Below are 24284 nucleotides of genomic sequence, written 5' to 3' on the forward strand. Positions count from 1 at the left end.
TCCCCTTCTCATGCAGTCAGATGCACATCTTTTGTGCATCACAATTTCACATTTAAACACTCTAATGGGTGTAACATTTAAGTTACTCTAATCCAAGTGTTGATTACTTTAGTTGTCACTTTTCCACAGTAAGATTGTGAGCTTCTTGATATCTTTCCTCTCTGCGTCCCCAGTCCCTTGTACAGTGCCTGGCTTGTGGGAAATGTTTAAACAGGGTGGCAGTATTAAAGACTTGGTAAGAACATGATTTAGTAAATCAAACATCTTATTTTGAACTCCACATGTTGTATCTACTAGTATGCATGCTTGGTGAAATTATTTAATCTCTTTTGAGATTTAAGTTCCTATAAACAAGGATTGTACTGCTACTTCCCTCAGAGAGTTATTGTGACGTGTTAATTATCTACTACTGCTTAACAAGTCATCTCCAAAACTCTGCAGCTTAAAATAACACCCATTTATTACTTCATGGCTTATGTGTGATATCTTTAGCTGGGCCCTCTAATTCAGAGTCTCTCCTGTGGCTGCGATCAAGGTGCCAGCCAGAGTTTGGGTCTCAGCTGAAGGTTCAGTTGAGAAGTAATCCACTTCCAAGTTCACTCATGTACTTGTTGGTGGGATTCAATTCCATGAGGGTGGTTGGACAGAGAGCCTCAGTTCCTTGATGGTGATGGACCCTCTAACAATGATAATTTGATCAAAGTCATCAAAAGAGCCATCTGGCAAGATGGAAGTCAGAATCTATTTAGTATAATCACAGAAGTGACACCCCATCACCTTTGCCATATTTTGGGGTTTTTTTTTAGAAGCAAATTACTAGTTCCACTCCAGAACCAATTAGAGGGGATTACACAAGAGTATAGATACCAGGAGATGGGGATCATTGGGGGCCATATTAGAAGTCTGCCTACCATGTGTGAATGCTGAGTCAATAAAACCAAAAGATTTAGCAAAATGTCTAATATATAGCAAGTACACAAGCAGCTATTCTTTTTCTTTTTAATTTTTTTCTTAACATTTTATTTATTTTTGAGACACAGAGAGAAAGAGAGCATGAACGGGGGAGGGGCAGAGAGAGAGAGGGAGACACAGAGTCAGAAGCAGGCTCTAGGCTCTGAGCCATCAGCCCAGAGCCCGATGCGGGGCTCGAACTCACGGACCGCAAGATCATGACCTGAGCTGAAAGTCGGACACTTAACCGACTGAGCCACCCAGGCGCCCCTCTCAAGCAGCTGTTTTTATCTCACAGACAAATGGAACTAATGAATGAATGAATGGTTCTGCAGTTAGCCTGAGTCACCACTAGATGGTGGTACAACCTTCGTAGCATTGTGTCATTAAAGTGGGGTCAGCGATTTTGAGGGCAGGAGCCAACAGCGGAACCAGAAGTAAAAGGACATTTACAAACAATGAAATCAACAAAGACACATTTTTAAAACAGAGATGTTAAACACCTAATGAAGACTCTTGAATCTCTAGTGATCTTCCAAAACCTATCATGCCTTTTTCTTCTAGAGTAAACCATAAACGATGCAAACAAAATAAACAAAAATCCCATTCAGCTTCATTTTGATTATTTCTCATTCAGATACTCATCCAGCCCTGCTTTAAATTTTCACTGGGCTTGGGCTTTCATTTACTTGGGCTTTCAGAGACTTGGAAGCTTTTGTGGGTCTGTTTTCAGATATAATGTCTATTACATTTTTCTAAAGCAAAGTAAAATATGATCATTGTAGAAAACTGGGAAAATCCAAAAAAGAATAAGGAAAATTAAAAATAATTCTAATCTCACCCAAAAATATTTTTGTGTGTTTCTTCTGCCTTCCTCTCTGTCTCTGTCCTCTGGAATATTTTCTAAAACTGTAATTTTGGTAAACTCTGTTGTAGCTCTGTAGAAAAATCTCTGGTTTTGTAAATCAGAGCTAAAATTTAAATGAAAAAGCACGAGGAAGGAAAAGAAAGTGGCCTTTAGGATTTGATGGACAGAGATTTAAGTGAGAACTGGGTCCAGTTGCTATTTGTGTGAACTTAACCTTTTTAAGACTCAAGTTTCCAAATATGTGAATATGTCTATTTTCTAGAGTTATTAAAAGGATAAAATGAGCTAATGTTCAGGACCTAGTACAGGTCTCAGTTTTATTTTTTTAATTTTTTTGAAGTTTATATATTTATTTTGAGAGAGAGAGAGAGAGAGAAAGAGACAGAGAGAATGCAAGCAGGGGAGGGGCAGAGAGACAGAGACAGAGAATCTCAAGCAGGCTCTGTCAGCACAGAGCCCGACACAGGGCTTGAACTCACAAACTGTGAGATCATTCCCTGAGCTGAAATCAAGAGTCAGAGGCTTAATGACTAAGCCACCCTGGTGCCCTGTGCCTCAATTTTAAATATTGCATGAAATGTATTATATTTTGTTTGCAAATAGTTTCTTTCCAATAGCTACAATTTTTATCTCTTACTAAGATGACCAAACCTGATGACAAATCTCAAAAGGTATATTTAAATGCAATTATGTGTTCAGATTAATGTGTAACTGATTATAATTAAGTTAATTAAATATTAACTCATTAGATTCATAATTTTACTTTACTCAGTTACCATTATTTGCGCATTTGGTAAAGGATGCACTTTATCATGTCGATCTTGCTTCCTTCCATTTCACTATTCCAGCAGAATGGTATTTTCTAGATATGGGGTTGTATGTTATTGACTTTTAGTACCTATTGAAAGTATCATGTTTTTGTTATTATACATATTGATGTATGCCACTGACAAATTTTCCAGTTTTAAGCAGTATCTGTACTTCTGGAATGATCATAATTTTGAATTGCTTCCTATAATGTGTTTTTTTTTTAAAAAAACATTTCTTATTCTCATTTTATACATTTTTCATTATGATAAAATACACACAAAAAACTTTCCTTCCTCACCATTTTTAAATAGACCCTTCAATAGTGTTAAGTACACTCATATTATTGTGCATTCTCCAGAACTCTTTTCATCTTGCAAAACTGAAACTCGGTATCCATGAAACAACTCCCCATTTCCCCCTTCTGCCCAGCCCCTGGCAACCAGCATTCTACTTTGTATCAATTTGACTCTTCTTGGCAACTCACATAAGTGGAATCATACAGTATATTTCTTCTGACTGGTTTATTTCACTTAGCATATATCACATTTCAGCCATGTTGTAGCATGTGTCCAAATTTCCTTCTTTTTAAAGGTTAAATAATATTCCATTGTGTATATATGTTACATTTTGTTTATCCAGTCACCCAAAGGCAAACACTTGGTTTGCTTCCTTAATTTAGCTATTATAAATAATGCTGCTATGTTATGGATGCACAAATATCTTTTTGAGACCCTGATTTTAGGTCTTTCTGGTATACACCCAATGTGGGATTGTTGGATCATATGGTAATTCTGTTTTTAAGCTTTTGAGGAACCACCGTACTCTTTTTCATAGTGGTTGCACCACTGTACATTCTCACCAATGGTGACAAGCGTTCCAATTTTTCCACATCTTCACCAACCTTGCTACTTTTTTATTTTATTTTATTTTATTTTTATTTTATTTTATTTTTTATTTGAGAGAGAAAGAGAGAGACAGAAAGCAGGGGAGAGGGGAAGAGGGAGAGAGAGAGAGAGAGAGAGAGAGAGAGAGAGAGAGAGAGAGAGAGAGAGAATCCCAAGCAGGCTCCACGCTTAGCACAGAGCCTGATGCAGGGTTCCATCCCATGACCCTGAGATCATTACCTGAGCTGAAATTAAGAGTCAGATGCTCAACTGACTGAGCCACCCAAGTGCCCCAACACTTGCTATTTTATGGGGTATGGTTTTTTTTTTTTTTTGGCAATAGCCATCTTAATGGGTGTTATGTCACATGGTTTTTATTTACATTTCCTTTAATGCATTTTAAATAAACTTTTTATTTAGAATAGTGTTATATTTTCAGAATTATTTCAAAGACAGTACAGAGTTCCCTTATATCATATACCCCATTTCCCCTATTACTGACCTTTTACATTAGCTTGCTACTTTCACAATTAATGACCCAATATTAATACAGTATTATTATTAACTAAAGTCCATATTTGCTTCATATTTCCTTAGTTTTCCCTGTTGTATTTTTTCTGTTGCAGAACTCTATCTAAGATACCATATTACATTTAGTTGGCACGCCTCCTTAGGCTCTTCTTGGCTGTGACAGTTTCTCAGACTCCTTGTTTCTGATGACCTTGATGTTTTGCAGAGTACTGCTCAGGTATTTCGTAGGATGTCCCTCAATTAGGATTTGGCTGATGCTATTCTCTTAATTAAACTTCCTTCCTTTTGGAACGAAGACCACAGAGGTAAAGTGCCATTTCATCACATCATGTCAAGGGAACATGCTATCAATAGAACTTATCAAGCTGATGTTAACCTTGATCACATATCTTAAAGGTTGTGTCCTAAAGATAATGTTTGCCAGGATTTTTAAAAATGCACCTCTAATTTAGTTTGTTAATATCTCGTTTAGTACTTTTGATCAGTATACATAAATATGATTGGCTTATAATCTTCTTTTGGGCAAAACTATGTTTAGATGCTGTCTGTATGCTAGGTTTATAGTGCACTGAATACCTTTCTGTCTGTTTCCCAAAGAGACTATCGAGCGTGGGCATTATTATTAATTTATAAAAACTGTTTAGTGCCTGAAACTTTTGTCGATAGAAACCTCTTGCAATATTTCTCCTAGCTATTATATCACTCATATACTCTCTTTACAGTATTTTCAGATTTTAAATATCTGACTCCAAATTCCAAATTGTATTTCTCCATATATTTCCATTTCCTTTGTTTCTGATTTTACAGGAAATTTGTATTTGTTCTTCTTGATTTAAAATTTTTTTCTTGAGAAAATTTATGTTATTTACTTATTTGTGTATTTATATGTTGTTTATTTTTATGTCTATCATTTTCCCTCCATGGAAATATAAACCTATAGCTCTTGAATCTTTCAATTCCACTGCATATTCTGCTTTCTCCTTCATTGATCTCTGCCCTTATATGATTTACCACTTAGGCTGATGTTTTTATTATTTTCTGTTTCCAAAGCTTAAAATTAGAACAGTAGTTATTTTTATTATGTGTTTATGACTTGCTTTTGAAAACAGGTTTAACTATTTTAAATGTTTTCACATATTTTACTATTTACTGTGTGTGTGTGTGTGTGTGTGTGTGTGTGTGTGTTAATAACACTTAACCTAAGATGTACCCTGTTAGCAAATTTTTAAGTAGAATATAGTATTATAGACTATGGGCATAATGCTCTAGAGTAGCTCTCTAGGACATACTCGGTTTTCATAATTGAAATTTTGTACCTTTTGACTGCCATCTTCCCGTTTCTCCCTCACCCCTGTCCCTGCCAACAACCATTTTTTTCTCTGCTTCAGTGAGTTTGACTATTTTAGATTCCACATATAAATGAGATCATGCAGTATTTGTCCTTCTCTTTCTGGCTTATTTCACTTAGCACTTAGCATCATGTCCTCCAGGTTCATCCGAGTTGTCCCATTTGGTATAGGATTTCCTTCTCCCTTAAGGCTGTGGCATTGAGTGTAATGGCTTCTCTTTCATTTGCAATTTTATTTATTTGAGTCTTCTGTGTTTTCCCTTAGCTAGTCTAACTAAGAGTTTGTCAGTTTTATTTATCTTTTTAAGAAACCAACTCTTGGGGCGCCTGGGTGGCGCAGTCGGTTAAGCGTCCGACTTCAGCCAGGTCATGATCTCGCGGTCCGGGAGTTCGAGCCCCGCGTCAGGCTCTGGGCTGATGGCTCAGAGCCTGGAGCCTGTTTCCGATTCTGTGTCTCCCTCTCTCTCTGCCCCTCCCCTGTTCACGCTCTGTGTCTCTCTGTCCCAAAAATAAATAAATGTTGAAAAAAAAAAAAAAAAAAGAAACCAACTCTTAGTTTCATAATTTTTTTTTTGTTTTTATTCTCCATTATATGTACTTCTACTCTAATCTTTGTGATTTCCTTCCTTCTGCTAACTTTGTGCTTAGTGTGTTTGTTTTCCAGTTTCTTGAACTGTTAGGTTATTTACTTGAAATCTTTCTTCTAACTTTTATGTAGGCATTTATCACTGTAAACTACCCTCTTAATTTTGCTTTTGCTGATCCCATAAGTTTTGGAATGTTGTATTTTCATTTTCATTTATATATATATATATATATATATATATATATATATATTTCATTTTCATTTATTTATATATATGTTGTATTTTGATTTTCATTTATATATATATATATTTCATTTTCATTTATATATGTTGTATTTTGTTGTATTTTGATTTTCATTTATATATATATTTAATATAATTTAATATAATATATATTTATATATATTTAATATAATTTAATATAATATATATTTAATATAATTTAATATAATATATATTATATATATAAATAAACATATAAATATATATATATTTCATTTTCATTTATTTATAGATATATATGTTGTATTTTGTTGTATTTTCATTTTCATTTATACATATATATATTTCATTTTCATTTATTTATATATATGTTGTATTTTCATTTTCATTTATATATATATTTCATTTTCATTTATACATATATATATACATGTATATATATATACATATATATACATATATATACATATATATATACATATACATGTATATACATATATATATACATATATACATATATATATACATACATAAACATATATATACATATATATACATATATATATAGATATATATATGTATATATATAAAGAACACAGCTCAGGAACAGCAAAATGGAAGAGAGGCATAAGGCAAGGTGGTGGCGTGTGGACCTTCCCTCCCCTCTCTGAACACACACCACTCTACCTGAACTTTGATATATTCACCAGCCTACAAGTTCTCTGCACCCCATGGTTTGGGGATTGTTATGGAAGCTTTATCACATAGATATGATTAACTACTGACAATTTCCGCCCTCTCTCCCCTTCCTGAAGGATGTGGGGTGGGAACGAAAGTTCCAAACTTCCAAGGTTGGCTTGGTCTCACAGGTGACCGGCTCCCTTCTGGAAGCCATCCAGGAGCCCACCAAAGTTGCCTCAGAACAAAAGACCTTCTTATCACCCAGGAAATTCCAAGGGATTTAGGAGCTCTGTGTAGGACGCTACTATCTCCAATTTCACTCAGGAAATTACAAGGGTTTTAGGAGCTCTGTGTAGAAACTGGGGTTAGAGACCAAATACATCTTTCTTATTATGTCACACATAGCAACCAGTTCTCATGCATATATTATCACAAAAATAGTGCAATCTCCTAAAATTTTCTTCATATCCCTTTATAAATCAAAATTTAAAAAGAGAAGTTATTTGACTTTTTAGAGTGATGTTTTCTTTCTTTTGTGGAGCACGAGGGATGTGTGATGGATATATGATATATCCTGAGCACCAGGCATTCCTTTTTTCTTTACTCCTTCCTAAAAGAGCATTAATTTATTTAATAGCCCTCTTTTCCTAGCAGCTAGCTATCTCAGGGAAGCTGACTCCACTCTCAGTTCCAAAGGGTAATCCTATTTCCTCTCCCTACCTGCCACTGATTCCTTTAGTAATGGGTATGAGTCAGGATTTACTGATGGTTTCTAGGAGAGTTCTTATTTGTTCTTAAGGAAGAGCTATGGGAAAAATGTGAATGAGGAAGCATGTAGATAGAGTGCCCCTCTCATCCATCCTATAACTGAGAATAGCTCTGGGATGAAGCTGAACCTTCACCCAGCGTAGTACAGAGCTGGTAGATAACTGAATCCCTAACTTTGTTGAGTTTTGGGGTCAAGCAACCACGATGATGTCTTTTCTTGCACTTCCTCTTTCATGAACTAACAAACATTATTTAAGCAAGTTTCATTTAGGTTTTATACTGTTTGATGCCAGATCATCCTAACTATACATGACCTCAATATGACATTGGTAGTGGTTTCCCCACCTACCTCCACCCCCCCTCCTCTCCCCTCCTCTCTCCTTAGCAAGGATAGATAACAAGGGCTAGCAACAGCTACACCCAGTGTTTGCCTACAGAATACATTTGTGAACCATCATGGCACATGTTCATTGACTACCTTGGGTAACAGTCAAAGCTCCACCTCAGATGGCAGTAGGAAGACAGATCCTGCTCAATTTCAGGTAGCTGGTACTCCTCTGTTGCGAGACTGCTGAAGAGGGATTTTTACCTACCTGACAGAGATCCCTTCGACCAGTGGAATATAGGCAAAGTTCCAATTCCAGCCAGAGTTTTTCTCTCTCAGGCGGGCATACCAATGGCGCTTGTGGGAGGCATACATAAAGTATGGTTGTTTGTCCTTACTGTTGCCTTATCTTCTCTGCAAGTTGTAATTTCTGACGGCACGTAGGAAGACAAAATACAAGACTGGAAGAGGGAAATAGTCCTCCGGCTACCTCGAAAAAGCAGCTGGGTGGCGTTTGCCTGGTTTTCTCATTAGGACAGACCACAGAGGAGAACTGTGCCTTCTCACTGTCCCTTCGGGTGATGGGGTTTATGAAATAAGGTCAGTTATCAGTGCGGTTGCTACTTTTCTGTTTTGTTTTATATTTATATATTATATTGGCCTTGTTGAATTCCACTCCTTCATTTTGTAGTTATGAGTTCTTCCCAGTTCAGACAGTAGGTTATCTTTTAATTTTATGTTTTAGTAATTTGTTAGTCCCCATATTTTTCATGTCTTCATATATATTTTAGTGGGACATGGATAGGAGCTATTAGACAGATGATATACAGATGGTACACCTGCTAAAAAACGCCATATTGCTATAATTGTTGATTACTGTCATGGGTGTTTACAGTTTTAAAACTAATTTCTTGCGATCAATATACAGTTAAATGTATGACAGATATATGGAAAGTGTAAAGAAAGAAAACTTTGAGAGACAAAATTACATCCTAGTTAATGAGATGGTCTTTGGACACTGCCAGATCTGACTTTAAATTCTGGCTCTGCCCCTTGCTAATTCAGTGATCTTGAAAAATGTATAAGCTCAGTTTCATATGCAGTTTTTGCAGCTTCATAATACTTATCTCACTATGAGGTTGTGAGAAATAGCCAGTGTTTTTTTCTTATAAATAAGTAATCTTTAAACACTGAGCACAATGATCTGAACATAGTATAGTAGGCATTGCTAATAGTGTGTTCAGTATTCTGCATATTTTAATTAAATAGCTTTTAGAATTTATATTTATAAAACCTATTTCTAACATAAGTTTAACATTTCAAATAGTTATTTTGTTAGTTTAATTTTTAAAATAATGAGATTTCTGGGGCACCTGGGCGGCTCAGTCGGTTAAGCATCCAAAACTTCAGCTCAGGTCGTGATCTCATGGCTTGTGAGTTCCAGCCCCGCGTCAGGCTTTGTGCTAACAACTCAGAGCCTGGAACCTGCTTCAGATTCTGTGTCTCCCTCTCTCTCTGCCCCTCTCCCGCTCATGCTCTATCTCTCTCTCTCCTTCAAAAACAAAACAAAACAAAACAAAAAAACCATTAAAAAATGGGATTTCTGTTTTTTTAACCAAGCAACAAATTTAAAGCATTTAGAGAAACATGTTACCCTGCAGTTGTATGGTACTTTATATTTTCCAAAATATTTACGTATTAGTTGCTCATTTGATTCTCACAACAACGTGTAGAGGTAAGTAGTACAATGAGCTCACTTCCCCTTTGCTATTGACAAAGCTGAGACTCAAAGCAACTAAATGATCTCCTGTAGAATGCACATTAAATAGAGCCATTACTAAAACACTTGACCCCAAACACCTCCTTCCTCTTCTTTATTTGCTGAATAGTCTAGTCATTAATATATGTAAAACAGTTAAGAAATTGTGTCCGCTTGTACGAATAGCTTTTTTGACAAAAACTTTTTTTTTTTTTTAATTTTAAGAATGTCCTAAGGATGAAATGGAAAAAGGATTAGAGGAAAAAAACAAAATGTGGAGGGAAATGCCCTGGTGCATATTGAATATGTTCTGTTTATCATATGAAGGATGTAATGAGATGTAATCAGTTAACAAGCAGCATATGGATGGTCCATGGAATGCTAAAGACTTTGAGTTTTGGCTAAATAGTAATTTTAAAGAAATATTTTGGTGAAGTAGTTCCAGATTTTTTAACAAGAAACCTTTATCAACTTAATTGTTCTGAAAATCACTGTCATTGGTTAAGGACAGTTTAAAATGTCAACCCCCCAATAAGTAAGTAAGTAAGTAAGTAAATAAATAAATAAATAAATAAATAAATAAATAAAATGTCAACTCAAAGCCAGTTTACCCAAATTGATACATTTTAATGGGTAGATACAATTTGTTTCTTTCAAACAGAGTTTCTTGGGCCTTTTGGGGATAAAATATCCCTTTGAAATTTTGTTGGAATTTTAGACCATGTCTGAGGAGCATCATTATCAGAATTACCTGATAATTCACATATCGGGTGATTTATCACATAGGCTTAATCCCGATTTATAGAATCAGTTTCTGGAGATGTAGTTTAGGAATCCACATTTTTTAACATATCTCCACTAAGCATTTCTTATTAGAGAGTCACTACTATAAATTCTGTACCCAGAAAATATGGAAAATACAGTAACAACAAATCACAAAATATTTCATATATTTTCAAGGGATTAATAGATCTGTAATGTCCATTTGTGGATGCTTTCGACATCTATGAATGTCAGGTCCAAAACCCTTACTCATAAACTAGAATTGTCTTCTAATACCTTAGACTCTACTTCTGTGCAGGAGGAGACTGATGCATATTTGCTTGAATTTTGGAAACCCATGACAGTATTGCCTACACTTCAAACATACACGCATTGTACTATTCTACAGTACAGTTTATAGTATGCAGTGTTGTATTCAATAATAAGTATATTAGAGAGTAAAGCTAGAAAGAGGCATTTACACTTACAAACCTTATAATACTGTTAAAGAAAAGCACATCACAAATATTAAACAATAAATAGCAATACAATGTAGTCTATGCTGAGTTCCATTTGGACAAGGCTCAGATGTTTGAGGACAGAGCGTGTCTGACAGTTATCAGGGAAGGCATTCCACAGAGTTAAGTGCCAACCACGCTGAACCCTGAAAGAAAGTTGGGTTTTGAATAAGTCAAGAGAGGGAGAGAATTTTTTTTTTTACTTTTCTAAAAATATTTTAATACAGACCATTTATGTAGTGAACAGTGGGGAAAATAGTGCTGGTAGGGGCTGGGAGCGGGGTGGGGAAGGGGAATAAATAAAAGCCAGATTGTAGAGAGCCTTGAACGTCAGGTCTTACCAGGTCAGTAATTTACTTGGCCTTTGACATTATTTTTGTGGCTGTGCAGAGCAAAAATATTAATAAATTTGTGAGAAATGACAGTCAGTTCTGCTAAAGAATGTAAAGCCAGTTCTTACCGTGGCAGAGAGAAAGCAAACATTGCGTGGAACAGCAACACATCCAACCCAATACAAAGCAGGTTTTTGTAATTCACCATAACTCCAGTGTTTAATCATTCACTTTTGACAAGAAGAGGGAAAAAAAGGACCAAGCAAGAGCAGAGCCGTTTCTGATGATTTACTGATCAAAGCCAATTAGGATAGCTCTGGTTGAACTGGATTGAGTTTCTCTGAAATTACTTTTCAAAGTAAAGACAACAAGAGTGAGCCTGTGCCGTGCTGTATTTTCTACTTGTTAGTGCGGAAAAAAAAAAAAAAAAAAGCTAAAAATCACTTACCTATATACACTGAGCTTCAAAGTGTGACTTTTGAAGTGCAAAATCAAGTACAACGTGGAACTGAAATGCAAAGCTTTGTTGCAGCTATTTTGCCTTTCGTTTGAAGATCTCAGAATACTTTTCACACAATAGACTGAATCAAATCTTCCTCTGGGCTCAGAATTTTTTATCTGAGCTACCATATGGTTCTGAACAAATGTCAGGTCTGGAGAGTGTGTGTGTGTGTCTCTGGAATCATAACTTTAAAATAGTGTAATAACAAAATAGAACAAAAGACTGGATATGGAAGAAACAATCTCTTGCTTATGCTGCACACATACACAATCTTAATAAACAAAACAAATCACCAATCATACCACATTTTTCTGATATCATTCAGGTTGGGAGTGGCCCACATAAAAGAGCTTTTGAAAGAGTACATTTTTATAATTCTTGTGGGAAAATTTGTTTTCTTTTAATAATTTTGTATTAAAATACCTCAGAAATATGTCACAAATTTTCTTGCATTTCTGGATTAAAAAATATTACATGCAATTTGTATTTAATTGATGACTTACATTATTAACTTATGTCGTCCTATGTTGTTTTGCAATGGGGCTGTAAAATAGACATTGATTTGCTTGTCTTGTCAATATCTCCAAACTGTTATACTTTCTAATATTATTTTATGCCAGCTATTGTTTCCCTTGGAGACAGTGTGTTGTAGGAAAAATACAATGGCTCGTCGCAGGAGTTAATAGACTGGGGCACCGATTGCAACTTGGCTCAGTTTCATCATCTGTGAAATGAAGGTAGCAACATACTCTTTATCATTTATTGAAGTGATTAAATGACCACAAGGATGAAGTCCTTAACATAGTGCTCGACACAGATTTAGGACTCAGTAAGTGTTAGTTCCATCTACTCACATTCACTTTCAACTATCTTTCAACCATCATTTCCTGTTGCTTGAAAATATACATGGTCGCTCACCCTTTTCCCTTTCCTTTACTGATTCTATTTCATTGCAAGCTCTGATATTTGGTAATCAAGCTTATATTAGTTGTGTCTAAAATAATAACAAATGATGAACTAGGGCCTGAAGAAGTAGTTAATAGATTTTGCAATCTCTAATTTTTTAAGGTTTATTTATTTTGGAGAGACAGAGAGACAGAGTGTGAGCAGGGGAGGAGCAGAGAGAGACAGAGACACAGAATCCAAAGCAGGCTCCAGGCTCTGAGATGTCAACACAGAGCCCAACACGGGGCTCGAGTTCATGAACCACGAGATCATGACCTAAGCCCAAGTCCAAAGCTTAACCGACTGAGCTACCCAGGTGCCCTGCAATTTCTATTTTTAAACACAGAAACTTTTAGGATTTATCTTTATTCTTGATTATGTCCTGGATAGTTAAGATCACTAACATTGACCTCTGGAAAAAAGTGAAATTTAACTGTAACCAACATGGAGAAACTTTAGGAGTGTCATGAAACCTAACTGTCCTCTTAAGCAATTAAAAATGGAGGTAGGAAATTATGACAAGATAGGTGGTGTTTGATAAGCATTTACAGAGACCCGAAACTACATGCTTTGAACAGTCTCCTCATTGAAACCTTACAGCAGTCCTTGGAGGAGCTTAGTGCCTTCCCCTTTTCATAGATTTCTAAAACTGTGACAAAGTTAGGAAGATGGTGGAGCTTATTATATTCTGCATATTCTCCACTTAGAAAGTCTCTGCTTCTATTATCTACTCAGAAATGATGCATACAGCATATTCTTTACTTAGAAATGATGACCGAATCTTAGGACTGCAAGAATCAGTAGAGGCCATTGAACTCTACAACCCACCCTTTCTTAAATGTCGTCTGTAACATCCTTTCTGAATTTGCACATCTTCAATGGCAAGAAACTTCCTGTCTCCCAAGACAGCTGATTCTATGCTTGATCAGCATCAATTAAGAGAAGATTCTGCCAAGTGAGCATAAATATAACATCCTATGGCATCTTACCATTGATGCTTGTTTTCCCTGGCGGGACCAAATAAAACATGAGATGTCATGGGATGGGCTTTCAGCTACGTGAAGACCCCTCTGATGTGCTCCGGTATTTGCTTTTCTCCAGGTTAAACCTCTTCATTTTCTTCAAGAATTTCTCTAATGACATGATTTCAGGAAGGTTAGTATAATATTAGCTTTCCTTATTGGAGTGTGCATCTTGTCCTCTTAAAGGACTCAAAACTTAATAAGAATATCTTGAGATCAAGACTAGAGTAACAGAGGGATTATCATTTCCTTTACCCTTGATGCCATTATTCCCCATGACAGCCCCAGAGCCGCGTAAAATTTTGGAAGCCACATCAACATGGATCCACACTTCAAAGGTAAATTGGGATAATAGACATGAAAGTAACCTATAAACTAATACATTCTACAAATGTTAATGCTAATTATTATTGGTTGTTAATTAAGTTTATTGTCAATTGAAACTCATGTGCCTTTAACTGATAAACTGTCTCCTCCATCCAGTTTTGTGGTTGCTTCCTCTCAAGTGAAAACCATTAAGTCTTCTCAGGTTATGGAAAACTGTCTTGTTTAGTTCAAGTGAGAATTTTGGCTTACCTGTTTATTTCTATTCTATTATATTCATTTCCTTAATCCCCCATTCATATTTTCTCCTCTTTTTGGAAACCTCAGTAATATATTAAATATATATACTTCAATATGCATGTATTCATATAAATTATTGTGTTGTTAATACATATGTATTGTGTTAAAGTTCTCATTTTCTTCTGTTTTCCATTTGGCATCATGTTATTTAGCTCTATCCATGGTGCTGGGTGTACATCTGTTTGTTTTTTTCTTTAGCTTTTTTATTTTTTTAATGTTTATTTATTATTTTTGAGAGACAGAGACAGAGCGTGAGTGGGGGAGGGGCAGAGAGAGAGGGAGGCACGGAATCTGAAGGAGGCTCCAGGCTTTGAGCTGTCAGCACAGAGCCTAATGCGGGGCTCGAAACCACAAGCCATGAGATCCTGACCTGAGCCGAAGTCAGATGCTCAACCGAATGAGCCACCCAGGTGCCCCTGTCTGTTTCTAATTGCAGTATACATTTCCAGGTTGTACATCCTACCTTTTTTTTTTTTTTAATCCATGCCCTCATGTCCTACCCAATTTTTATGTACTCTCTCCAAGTTTGTTTAAATTCTAATAAAATTTAAGGACAAAGTGTACAAATTAAAATTTTTTCTTTGACAAAATTCCTTTAAGAGTGCATCATTTAAGCCTATAAAGACCTTTCTTGATCCTGATAACCATAAAACCATCAGTTAGGATGCTTCTGGGTCACAAAGAAAATCCACACCTGAAACTAGCTTACATAGTAGGAAAATCTATTATCTTCCTTAACAAAGATCCCATTCTCAGTATCTTGCATGATTTTTAAACTTATACCCCTAGGGCTGTAGCATAGCTAATGCAGTTCCAGGAACACATCTGTACAAGACAATATCAGGCTAAAAGTGCATATCTTTTTTATATTAGGAATAAAGCTTTTCCCAGGCTCCCCTAACAGAACTCCTCTAGGATCCTATTGACCAGAACTGAATCACTTGCCCATGGCCCAGCTGGTAAAGGAGGTTATGAAAACACATATTTGTCATTTTCACCCTTTGTAAGTAGGAGGCATGTTCTGCCCATAAGGAAGGGAGGTAGGATGTGTTGGGGAAAAGACTGCTGGGTAGGTAACCATCATTTCTGCTTCAGGGTAGTCATGATCTTTAACAAGTTCATGTTGCCTACAAATTTGGTAAGCAAGCCTTTTATATTTTAATCCAAATAGTTTGTATTCACGCTCACCCCCAAACAAACAAACTGTTGAAATTATTTGGAGTGACTACTATGCTCCAAGCATTCCACAAAATACATTTACATAAAAATAACTGTTTAATGTGCTTTTGGAGCACCTAGGTAGCTCAGTCAGTTGAGTGTCCTACTTAGGCTTAGGTCATGATCTCACGGTTTGTGGGTTTGAGCTCCATGTCGGGCTTTGCACTGACAGTGCAGAGCCTGCTTCGGATTGTCTGTCTCCCTCTCTCTCTCTGCACCTCCCCTGCTCATGCTCTCTCTTTCTCTCTCTCTCTCTTTCTGTTTCAAAACTAAATACACGCTAAAAAATGTGCTTTATTATGTCCACTTCATAGATGAAGAAACTGCAGCTTAAAGAAAGCTATTTGCCCAAATTCTCATAGCCTTGTGAGCATTAAAGCTGGGATTTGAAACACATTATTTTGTGTGTGTGACCCTTGGTCCATGTTTATTCTACTTCATTCTGGCTTCCTGAGAACTACTAGAAACTCTCTGCAAGATGATCTATTAATAAGAGCTCTGAATATGTTTCCTCTCCTCCCTACCCCACCCTCAACAGCTGGCCTCCCCGTGGATTAACTTCCTCCTTCAGTCCCCAAGGTCCCTGTTTGCCCAAGATCCCCTACGACCGTACACTTGCAAAACTGCAGGCCGCATGAAGCAGGACTATGTGTAGTTTCACTCCCCATCCTATCTGCAGCTCCAGCACCTGTTAAAAGGATGAATGAGTAATACATGAATGAAGAAACACACTGTCACGGTGCCTTCTGCTTTACATCTTTCCTGCCTTATCATCTGGTTTCCATCACAACTTACCTGACCTCAGTTGCAGGGCAGATGTTTAAGCTGAGATGCTAGTCCATGATAAAGCACCAGTGACTGCCTCATGATATAGTCACCACCCCTCTCAGGTAGTACTTGCATCTTTTCTAAGGCTTCCGAAAGATGAGGTCTCAACCTAAAGAAATTGCTCTAATGGTATAAAGGTCAGGCACTGTGGTAGTCTGTGGGACTCAGTGACCTCTCAGCCTATACTGCCCAGGTGAAACTTCTGGCAGTCCTCAGGTTCCCCTCTCAGAAAATGTAAAAAATAAAAATAAAAAAAATAAAAAAAGTCAACAACCAATTACTCTATGTCCCAAACACCTTACCTATTCAAATTATCCTGCTTTATAAAAATCGAATACCATTATATTTAAGACTAATAGAAACTAGTTATTCTTTCATAGGGGGTGGAATTTAAGTCGGGAGAGCACCACACAAATAACTCTTGGCACAATATCAGTGAAGTCTACTGAAAACTCCTGCTGTTTTCTTAATTTTTCTTTTCCATTCCCTGCATAGATATTCAATAGATTTGAAGTTGCCATGAATTTCTTAACTGCTCATTTAAAAGCACGAGAGGAAAAACTTTAAAAAAAAAACAACCAAAAACCCACCAGCATTTCCATTGTTGTAAAGAAAACTGAAATCAAGCTCTAAGTTTCCATAATAATAAGTTACCAAAAACACCCATCTGTATTTAGATTCCCCAAAACTAATTTTTCCATGATAATAGTGTCAATATTCAGTGGAGGAACATATTAACATTCACTAGTGTGACTTATAAAAGGGAGGTACCATGTGTTGAGTAGAAAGAGTCTCTAAAAATACAACAAATCTACTTGGTAAGCAGCACAAATGGGTCTTACACTAAGCCCCACTGATCCAGCTTGGGGAGGAAATGAGTCAAGATTAAGTCCTCACACTCCACCTGAGAGAAAGAAGGTGACATTGAAACACAAGCCCCCACTTTTGCAAATGGTATGAGATCTTCAGGAACTGGCTTTGTCAACCCAGTAGGTGTTTGGATGGATCTCTCTTTTGGTCCAGAAAAATGTTTGGATCCAAGACACAAGGCTTTCACATTTTAATGGCGATGCTCATAGGTAACCCCCTCTTTTCTTGTTACTTGTATGAGCTAATTGGTGTCATTGTTAGAGTCTTTAAGGTGTTTATTTAAAAACTTATGTTAATGCTGTAACAGATATTACTATCAAATGAAAATTAGAACTTTTGAGTAAGAGAAAGTTACTTAAAACAATGAGTAAAGGAAATGTTTATGCACTGAGCCCTTCGTCTTTATACTTAATTTTTTCTTGGATTTCTATTTATTAAAATTAAAAAATCTAAGTCAATTACAATAGAGAAAGATGAAACTTACTTATTTGTCTATACTTTTTGTAGAAATAATTTTTCATTAGATATTTCGTTATCTGTGACTTTCAATAAAGGGGAATGAAAGCGAAAGTCATTTTAATAGTCAAAGATATTTTTCTTAAACAAACTCTGTGTCTCTTTGATTCATTAATATTATATGTTCTGATGAAAATATGGAATATTCCAGGTAATAAAAAGTTTCCCTATCATGAATATCATTGAAACACAGTCTTATCATAGAACTAGACACTAAACTAAAAGGACTTTAGAAAAATAAAATGGGGACGCCTGGGTGGCTTGGTCGGTTAGGCGTCCAACTTCGGCTCAGGTCATGATCTCACGGTCCGTGAGTTCGAGCCCCACGTCAGGCTCTGTGCTGACAGCTCAGAGCCTGGAGCCTGTTTCAGATTCTGTGTCTCCCTCTCTCTCTGCTCCTCCCCTGTTCATGCTCTGTCTCTCTCTGTCTCAAAAATAAATAAACGTTAAAAAAAATTTTTTTTAAAAAAGAAAAATAAAATGAAGTGACAGGTTTTAGTTAATTAAATAAACTGCCTTCACATAAAATAACAGTAAACTTCAAGCAAGCCACCTCATACTATAAATACATGGACATAAATAACCAATTCATTGTCAACTAAAACCCAATTAGGAAGACTGAATGACACAGGTAATCCCTAATCCTTTTATCTTGATTGACAGCAGATCTTGTTCTTTGCCAGTGGTCCAGTAGCCAATAAAAGAAGCTTCCATCTTTTTTCCACTTTCACTGTGTTGGGCTCATCCAATAAATATTTTACACTGGAGATGTTAATAGAACTGATTTTAAACAGGGCAAAAAGCATAGACTACTGCTCATTATTCTGCTTTTAATATCTAATTCTGTTTATTTCCTTTAGACTATTGACCTTAACACAAGTTTCCTCTCCTATCTTGTTTTTGGGGATTTTTCATGATAGTAAAATGTGAAACTAGCTTCTCTGCTTGTATTTAAAGGAAAAAAAATGTTATTGGTAGTTATTGTACGGAAGATCAAATGTGTAAACTTTAGGACTCATAAAAAGAAGTACAATAAGCAACAAAAGAAAGGACTAACATTTGTACTTACTTGCTAACCAAGGATAAATGAAGAGGTAAGACGGTAAATTGTAAGAACTGAAATGTCTTGTAGCAGACCCTAATAATCTTAGGTGTGGACAAATTTAGTAGCTGTCTATGTGTCTTCTTGTATCTGGTTTCTTCTTGTTTTACTCTGTGACAAATCCTTGTGTCACTGATCTTTATGAGAAACCATGTTGGTGTTTCATTCAACAATTCCCCATTTTTCTCCACTGCATTTGGAAAATAAATGAACAAGCACATAAATAAATAAAGCAAAACAATAAAAATGATATATCCCCAGGGCTTCTCTAGTCTATCTTTAATCTTTCTGACTTAATTTTTTATACATAAATTCTCCATGCCAACTAGATTGACAAATCCACCATCACCTCTAAATGTCTTATACTTTTCCAATGATAAATTATTGTTTATTCAGTTATTTCCACATACCTTTTTGTCAGTCTGATCCATACTTGAAAACTTGTATTAAATCCTTTCTCCTTCAAGCCTGCCTAGCCCAGCCTAGCCTGAGGAGAAATCTCCCTAGGGAGATTCATCACTGTTAAGTTACTGCTTACACAATTCACTTGGAATTCATCATATACTGTTTGGTGAAATCCCTTCAGTGTTGTCTTACACTATCATTTCATTTTTTACAAAGTTTTCTTCAGTAAACTCATTGAGGACAGGGACCAGTTACTACCTCATGTTATCTACAGTATTTTACATATGGTAGATATGTAATCACTATGTTCAGTGTTGAGTTTTCATAGCTAAAGACTTATGATTATTTCTGATTCAATGCATTTCCCCTAAAACTTTATAGATCTTCTCTGCTGTCGCCTGAATTTGAGCCTCACATGTTAACCATTCATTGGGAACCTACTATGTACAATGTATTTTCATAAATATGTACTGCTATTATAATGTAATTATAATGTAATATTATCATTGTAGGCATATCGAGGCCATGTCTGTCTCCTCTACTTTGCAGTCCTATGTGAGGATAGGGCACGGAGTAGATATTTGTAAATTTGACAAAACAACAAATTGAAGTTTCAAATAGGTCAAGATACGGTCTCTGTGAGGTACTGAAGTGAATTATGAGAAAGACTCTAATGCAGAATGTCAAAATAAATACTAGGCTTCAGGCTTTGAAATGTTTATGCATTTTAAGCATATGTGAAAGTTCTTGAGAGGTAGTTTAAAGGAATGAGTCTGTGAAGAGACTTTTTTGGAGAGTCTTGCTGCTGTGCTGTGACTTGTAGGCCACCACTCAGTTTTGGGGGTTGGAAGCTATATTTTAACCCCAAGCAGAGTGAGGCGCTTCAAGAAGAAATCTGGTCTCACCTAAATGTGGAGAAGGGGTCACAAGCATGATCAACTTAGACTGGATTCTCCAGCTCTCTGGGGAATCTACAGAAGAAAGGGTGTGACTCTTCACCTAAGGCAGCAGGAAAGAGAAAGAAAGAAGTGCTGCCCTGTTGTACTGGAAAGTAAATGTGCCCGCCTCCAACCACAGGTCAAAGGCACACAAATTGTAAGGCCCACATGGAAATCATGGTAGGAATATCAGTCAGTGGTCAGTATGAAAGAGATCCTGTCCTATAGGCTTCTGTCAGAAGGTGAAGGAACCCCAAAGGAGAGAGTTGATAAAGGAGTGAGTCTCAGTAAACCAAGAGTGAAGGGGTTGGAGACCGGCAGTGTGGGAGCTGCTGGTCAAAGGAGAGGTAATGCCTGCTTCCCCCAGGGTCTCTGGTGCATCAGGTGGAGGAAGAGAGCAAAGGAGGAAAAGTCTTCCCTCAAATGTTTAAAGGCACTGTGGGGGGAAAAAAACCAAAGTATTTTGCTTTGATTATAACCCATGACTTGTTCAATAGTCTCCTTAATTAATGATTACTGATGAATTTTTTTTTTTGTTCTCAAAATCCTGTGAAAATCAAATTTAAGTCAAATATCTTCTAATATAAAAGTTTAGACTCTTCATAAATTCAGTTAAATTAAATTTGCATCAGAACACTCTTTTAGGATGTATCTCCTATATCAGTTTTTTTTTTACCTCTAAGGATGAGGACATAACAAATCAGTTCAATTTGGTTTTATTTTTTCTGCTCATCATGCTTTTCATAACGCATATGTGCTCAGCATTGTAAAGTGCGGTGGCTGGTTCTAATTGAGTTTATAAGACGTTCACTCTTTTTATGGAGCTTGAAATATATTTGGATTAACAAAGATTGTGTGAAAGCAATCCAAGTAGTGTAAAATGTAAGTACAACAGGATCCCTTCAAGAGTCTAAATTGCATACATAATGGCGGTGGGCAAAGATAAACATTGGATATATTCATCTGAAAATATGCCCCAAAAAAACACCTTAGGTTTTGGATTGGATCAGATTAAATGCATTATAAATACTTTAATCACCCTACAAAGGTCATCATTAATTAAATAATTCAAAAATTAAGTACCAGGTATCAAATGTGAGCAAGGCACTATGCTGTGGTTTAGATGTATTTTGGTGAATAAAACAGACATTATCCCTTCCTTTGTGAAGAACACAATATAATGAGATTCTAGCCTAATATGCTTATTATGGAAAGTTATGCAATTTGTGGGTCACTCCATATACCCACACCTTCCAAACAGTCTCTCTCAATGACTATAGTACTCTTTGAATTTTGTCATTAGAGGGTATTTCTTTTGTTTATTACTTTCTAATAACAACCAACACTTATTGAGAATGTAGTATATATCAAGGAATGTTATGATCATCTTATATATCAAGCGATATTATGATCATCTTATGATCATGCTATATGATCATCCTATATGATGTGAGATGAATTCAATCATTTAAAAGCCTTCTGAGGTAAGCACTACTATTAACACCATTTTGTAGATGAGAATATGGAGACACAAAAGTAAATGTAACCTGTTCACAGCATAGCTGGGATTCAGATCTTTAACCCTGTCAATATAGGAGTCTTTGATTAAATTTTTATAATTTAATTTTAATATTTAATATTTTAAGTTATCTTACATTTTTGTACTCTTAACACATACATTTAGGCATGGAATTAAATGGGAAAATAAGAACACACATTAGTAATAACAGTAAATGAGAATACACTAAATTATCAGTGAAAGAATGGAGTGTGTCAGATTAGATTTTAAAAACCCAGAAACCAGATTTGGGAGTGCTTTGGAGTTTAGACTTCAGTCTTTCTAAGCCTCAGTATCCTCTGTGAAAGAGAGCTAAGAATATCTGCACTGAAAACCTCAGAAGACCGTGGTAGGCACAGATACGTTATGTGGATGAAGGTGTTGGGGAAACCATACTGTGCTATACACACACGTCAATTTTTGTTAACCTGTTTGTTCATTTGAACCTCACAGGAAAAGCAATAGCCATCACTCTTGAAAGGTGTATTTCTTCTTGTTACTTTGATTACATGAATTCTAAGAATTCTCTAATTATCTTTCTTTGACTTGGAATCAGAAAAAAGTAAAAGAAAGTGAAGTTAAAACTATGAGACAGAGTGTTATGGGAAGTATTTCATGGTTTATACTAGACTTATGGAAAGGAGGAAACAGGGGCTTCTGTTCACCTTAGAAACTATCCATGGTGAGAGTTGCCTAGACTTTCTATATATCTGGCAAACTTTGGTTTTAGGGATTATGAAGAGGTAAAAACAAGATAAAAGGCAAAATCACCAATTCAAATACAATAGAGTAAAATCAGCAGCCTAGGACAGGATAAACAATATCAGAGAATAGAGTCCCCAAATAAATAGTATGAACCAAGCATCACTGCCAAGAACAACCTTTTCCTCTTTTATCATTTTTATGATATTGAGTTCCACAAAAATGTCTGACAATAATGGTTTGAGTCAACCACTATACTTGGCAAATAACTTATTTCTGGAGGAAGAATTCAAGGTCTCCCATGACTGCACTTCTCTGCACAATGTACACAGAACGATATAATCAATTTTAGCTTCCTCAATAACTATTCACATTGTATTCCATTAACGTCAAAAGCCTAAACTAGCTCTCCACTTCCAGAGATTATACATGAACATTATGTGAAACTTCTATTTCTGATCTGAATATATGGAATTTCAACGTATTCTTTGTTACTTAACAGGAATCCACTGTGAAGAAGACATTGATGAATGCTCTTCAAACCCTTGCCAAAATGGTGGTACTTGTGAGAATTTGCCTGGCGATTATACTTGCCATTGCCCGTTTGATAACCAGTCGGGAACATTTTACGGAGGAAGGAACTGTTCTGATCTTTTCCTGGGCTGTACCCATCACCAATGTCTAAATAATGGAATATGTATCCCTCACTTCCAAAGTGGCCAGCATGGATTCAGCTGCCTATGTCCTTCTGGCTTTACCGGATCGCTGTGTGAAATTGTCACCACACTTTCTTTTGAGGGCAATGGCTTCCTGTGGATCACAAGTGGCCCAGTTACAGCCAAGGGCTTCGTTTGTAACATAGCCCTCAAGTTTCAGACTGTTCAGCCAATGGCACTTCTACTTTTCCGAGGCAATGGGGACATGTTTATAATGCTGGAGTTGCTAAGTGGCTATGTTCACTTGTCAATTCAAGCCAATAATCAGTCAAAGGTGCTCCTGTACATTTCCCATAACACCAGTGATGGAGAATGGCACTCAGTGGAGGTGATGTTTGCAGAGGCTGTGACCCTTACTTTACTTGACAACTCTTGTAAGGAGAAGTGCATCAGTAAAGCTCCTTCTCCATTTGAAAACGATCAATCAACATGTGCTTTTCAAAACTCCTTTTTGGGTGGTTTACCGGTGGAACCGAGCAGCAGTGGCCTTGCTCCGCTTAACATCTATAATATACCATCCACACCTTCATTTGTAGGCTGTCTCCAAGACATTAAAATTGATTCAAATCATATTACTCCAGGGAACATTTCATCTGGCTCATCATTAAATGTCAAGGCAGGCTGCGTGAGAAAGGATTGGTGTGAAAGACAACCTTGTCAAAATAGAGGACGCTGCATCAACTTGTGGCTTAATTACCAATGTGATTGCTACCGACCCTACAAAGGCCTGAATTGCCTGAGAGGTGAGAGATGGCTGGGCACCCAGGAATGCTATGCCTGAGAGCAGAGCAGTAACAAAAATACCCAGTCTGCTTCTCCTGTTAGGAAACATAATGACCCCTCAGTACTTCTGCTTCTGGTTGCCCACTGATGAGAAAAAAGAAGAGGCTAGTAATGTGCATTAATTAATTTTGAGTGAATTCTTTAGATGCCAGGGCACTCATGCAGAGAAGTAAAAAAAAATAAGCTGAGAGCTCCTATCTAAATGAGTT

The 24284-nt window shown here is 36.4% G+C and overlaps 1 protein-coding gene across 4 annotated transcripts in view; it reads left to right on the top strand.

The window, feature by feature from the left end:
- The window catches only part of CRB1 (crumbs cell polarity complex component 1), a 212163-nt gene that overhangs the window by 133894 nt on the left and 53985 nt on the right, over nucleotides 1–24284 (top strand). For 3 of the 4 annotated variants that reach the window (XM_019821930.3, XM_045048540.1, XM_045048541.1), the window contains exon 6: nucleotides 23079–24035. The exons of the other annotated variant lie outside the window; for it this stretch is intronic. In XM_019821930.3, the coding sequence (XP_019677489.3) occupies nucleotides 23079–24035 (957 nt within the window). The remainder of the gene's footprint in view (nucleotides 1–23078; nucleotides 24036–24284) is intronic. 4 annotated transcript variants of the gene reach the window in all.

The sequence above is a fragment of the Felis catus genome, chromosome F1 (assembly GCF_018350175.1).
Source record: "Felis catus isolate Fca126 chromosome F1, F.catus_Fca126_mat1.0, whole genome shotgun sequence".
NCBI classification, from domain to species: Eukaryota; Metazoa; Chordata; class Mammalia; order Carnivora; family Felidae; genus Felis; species Felis catus.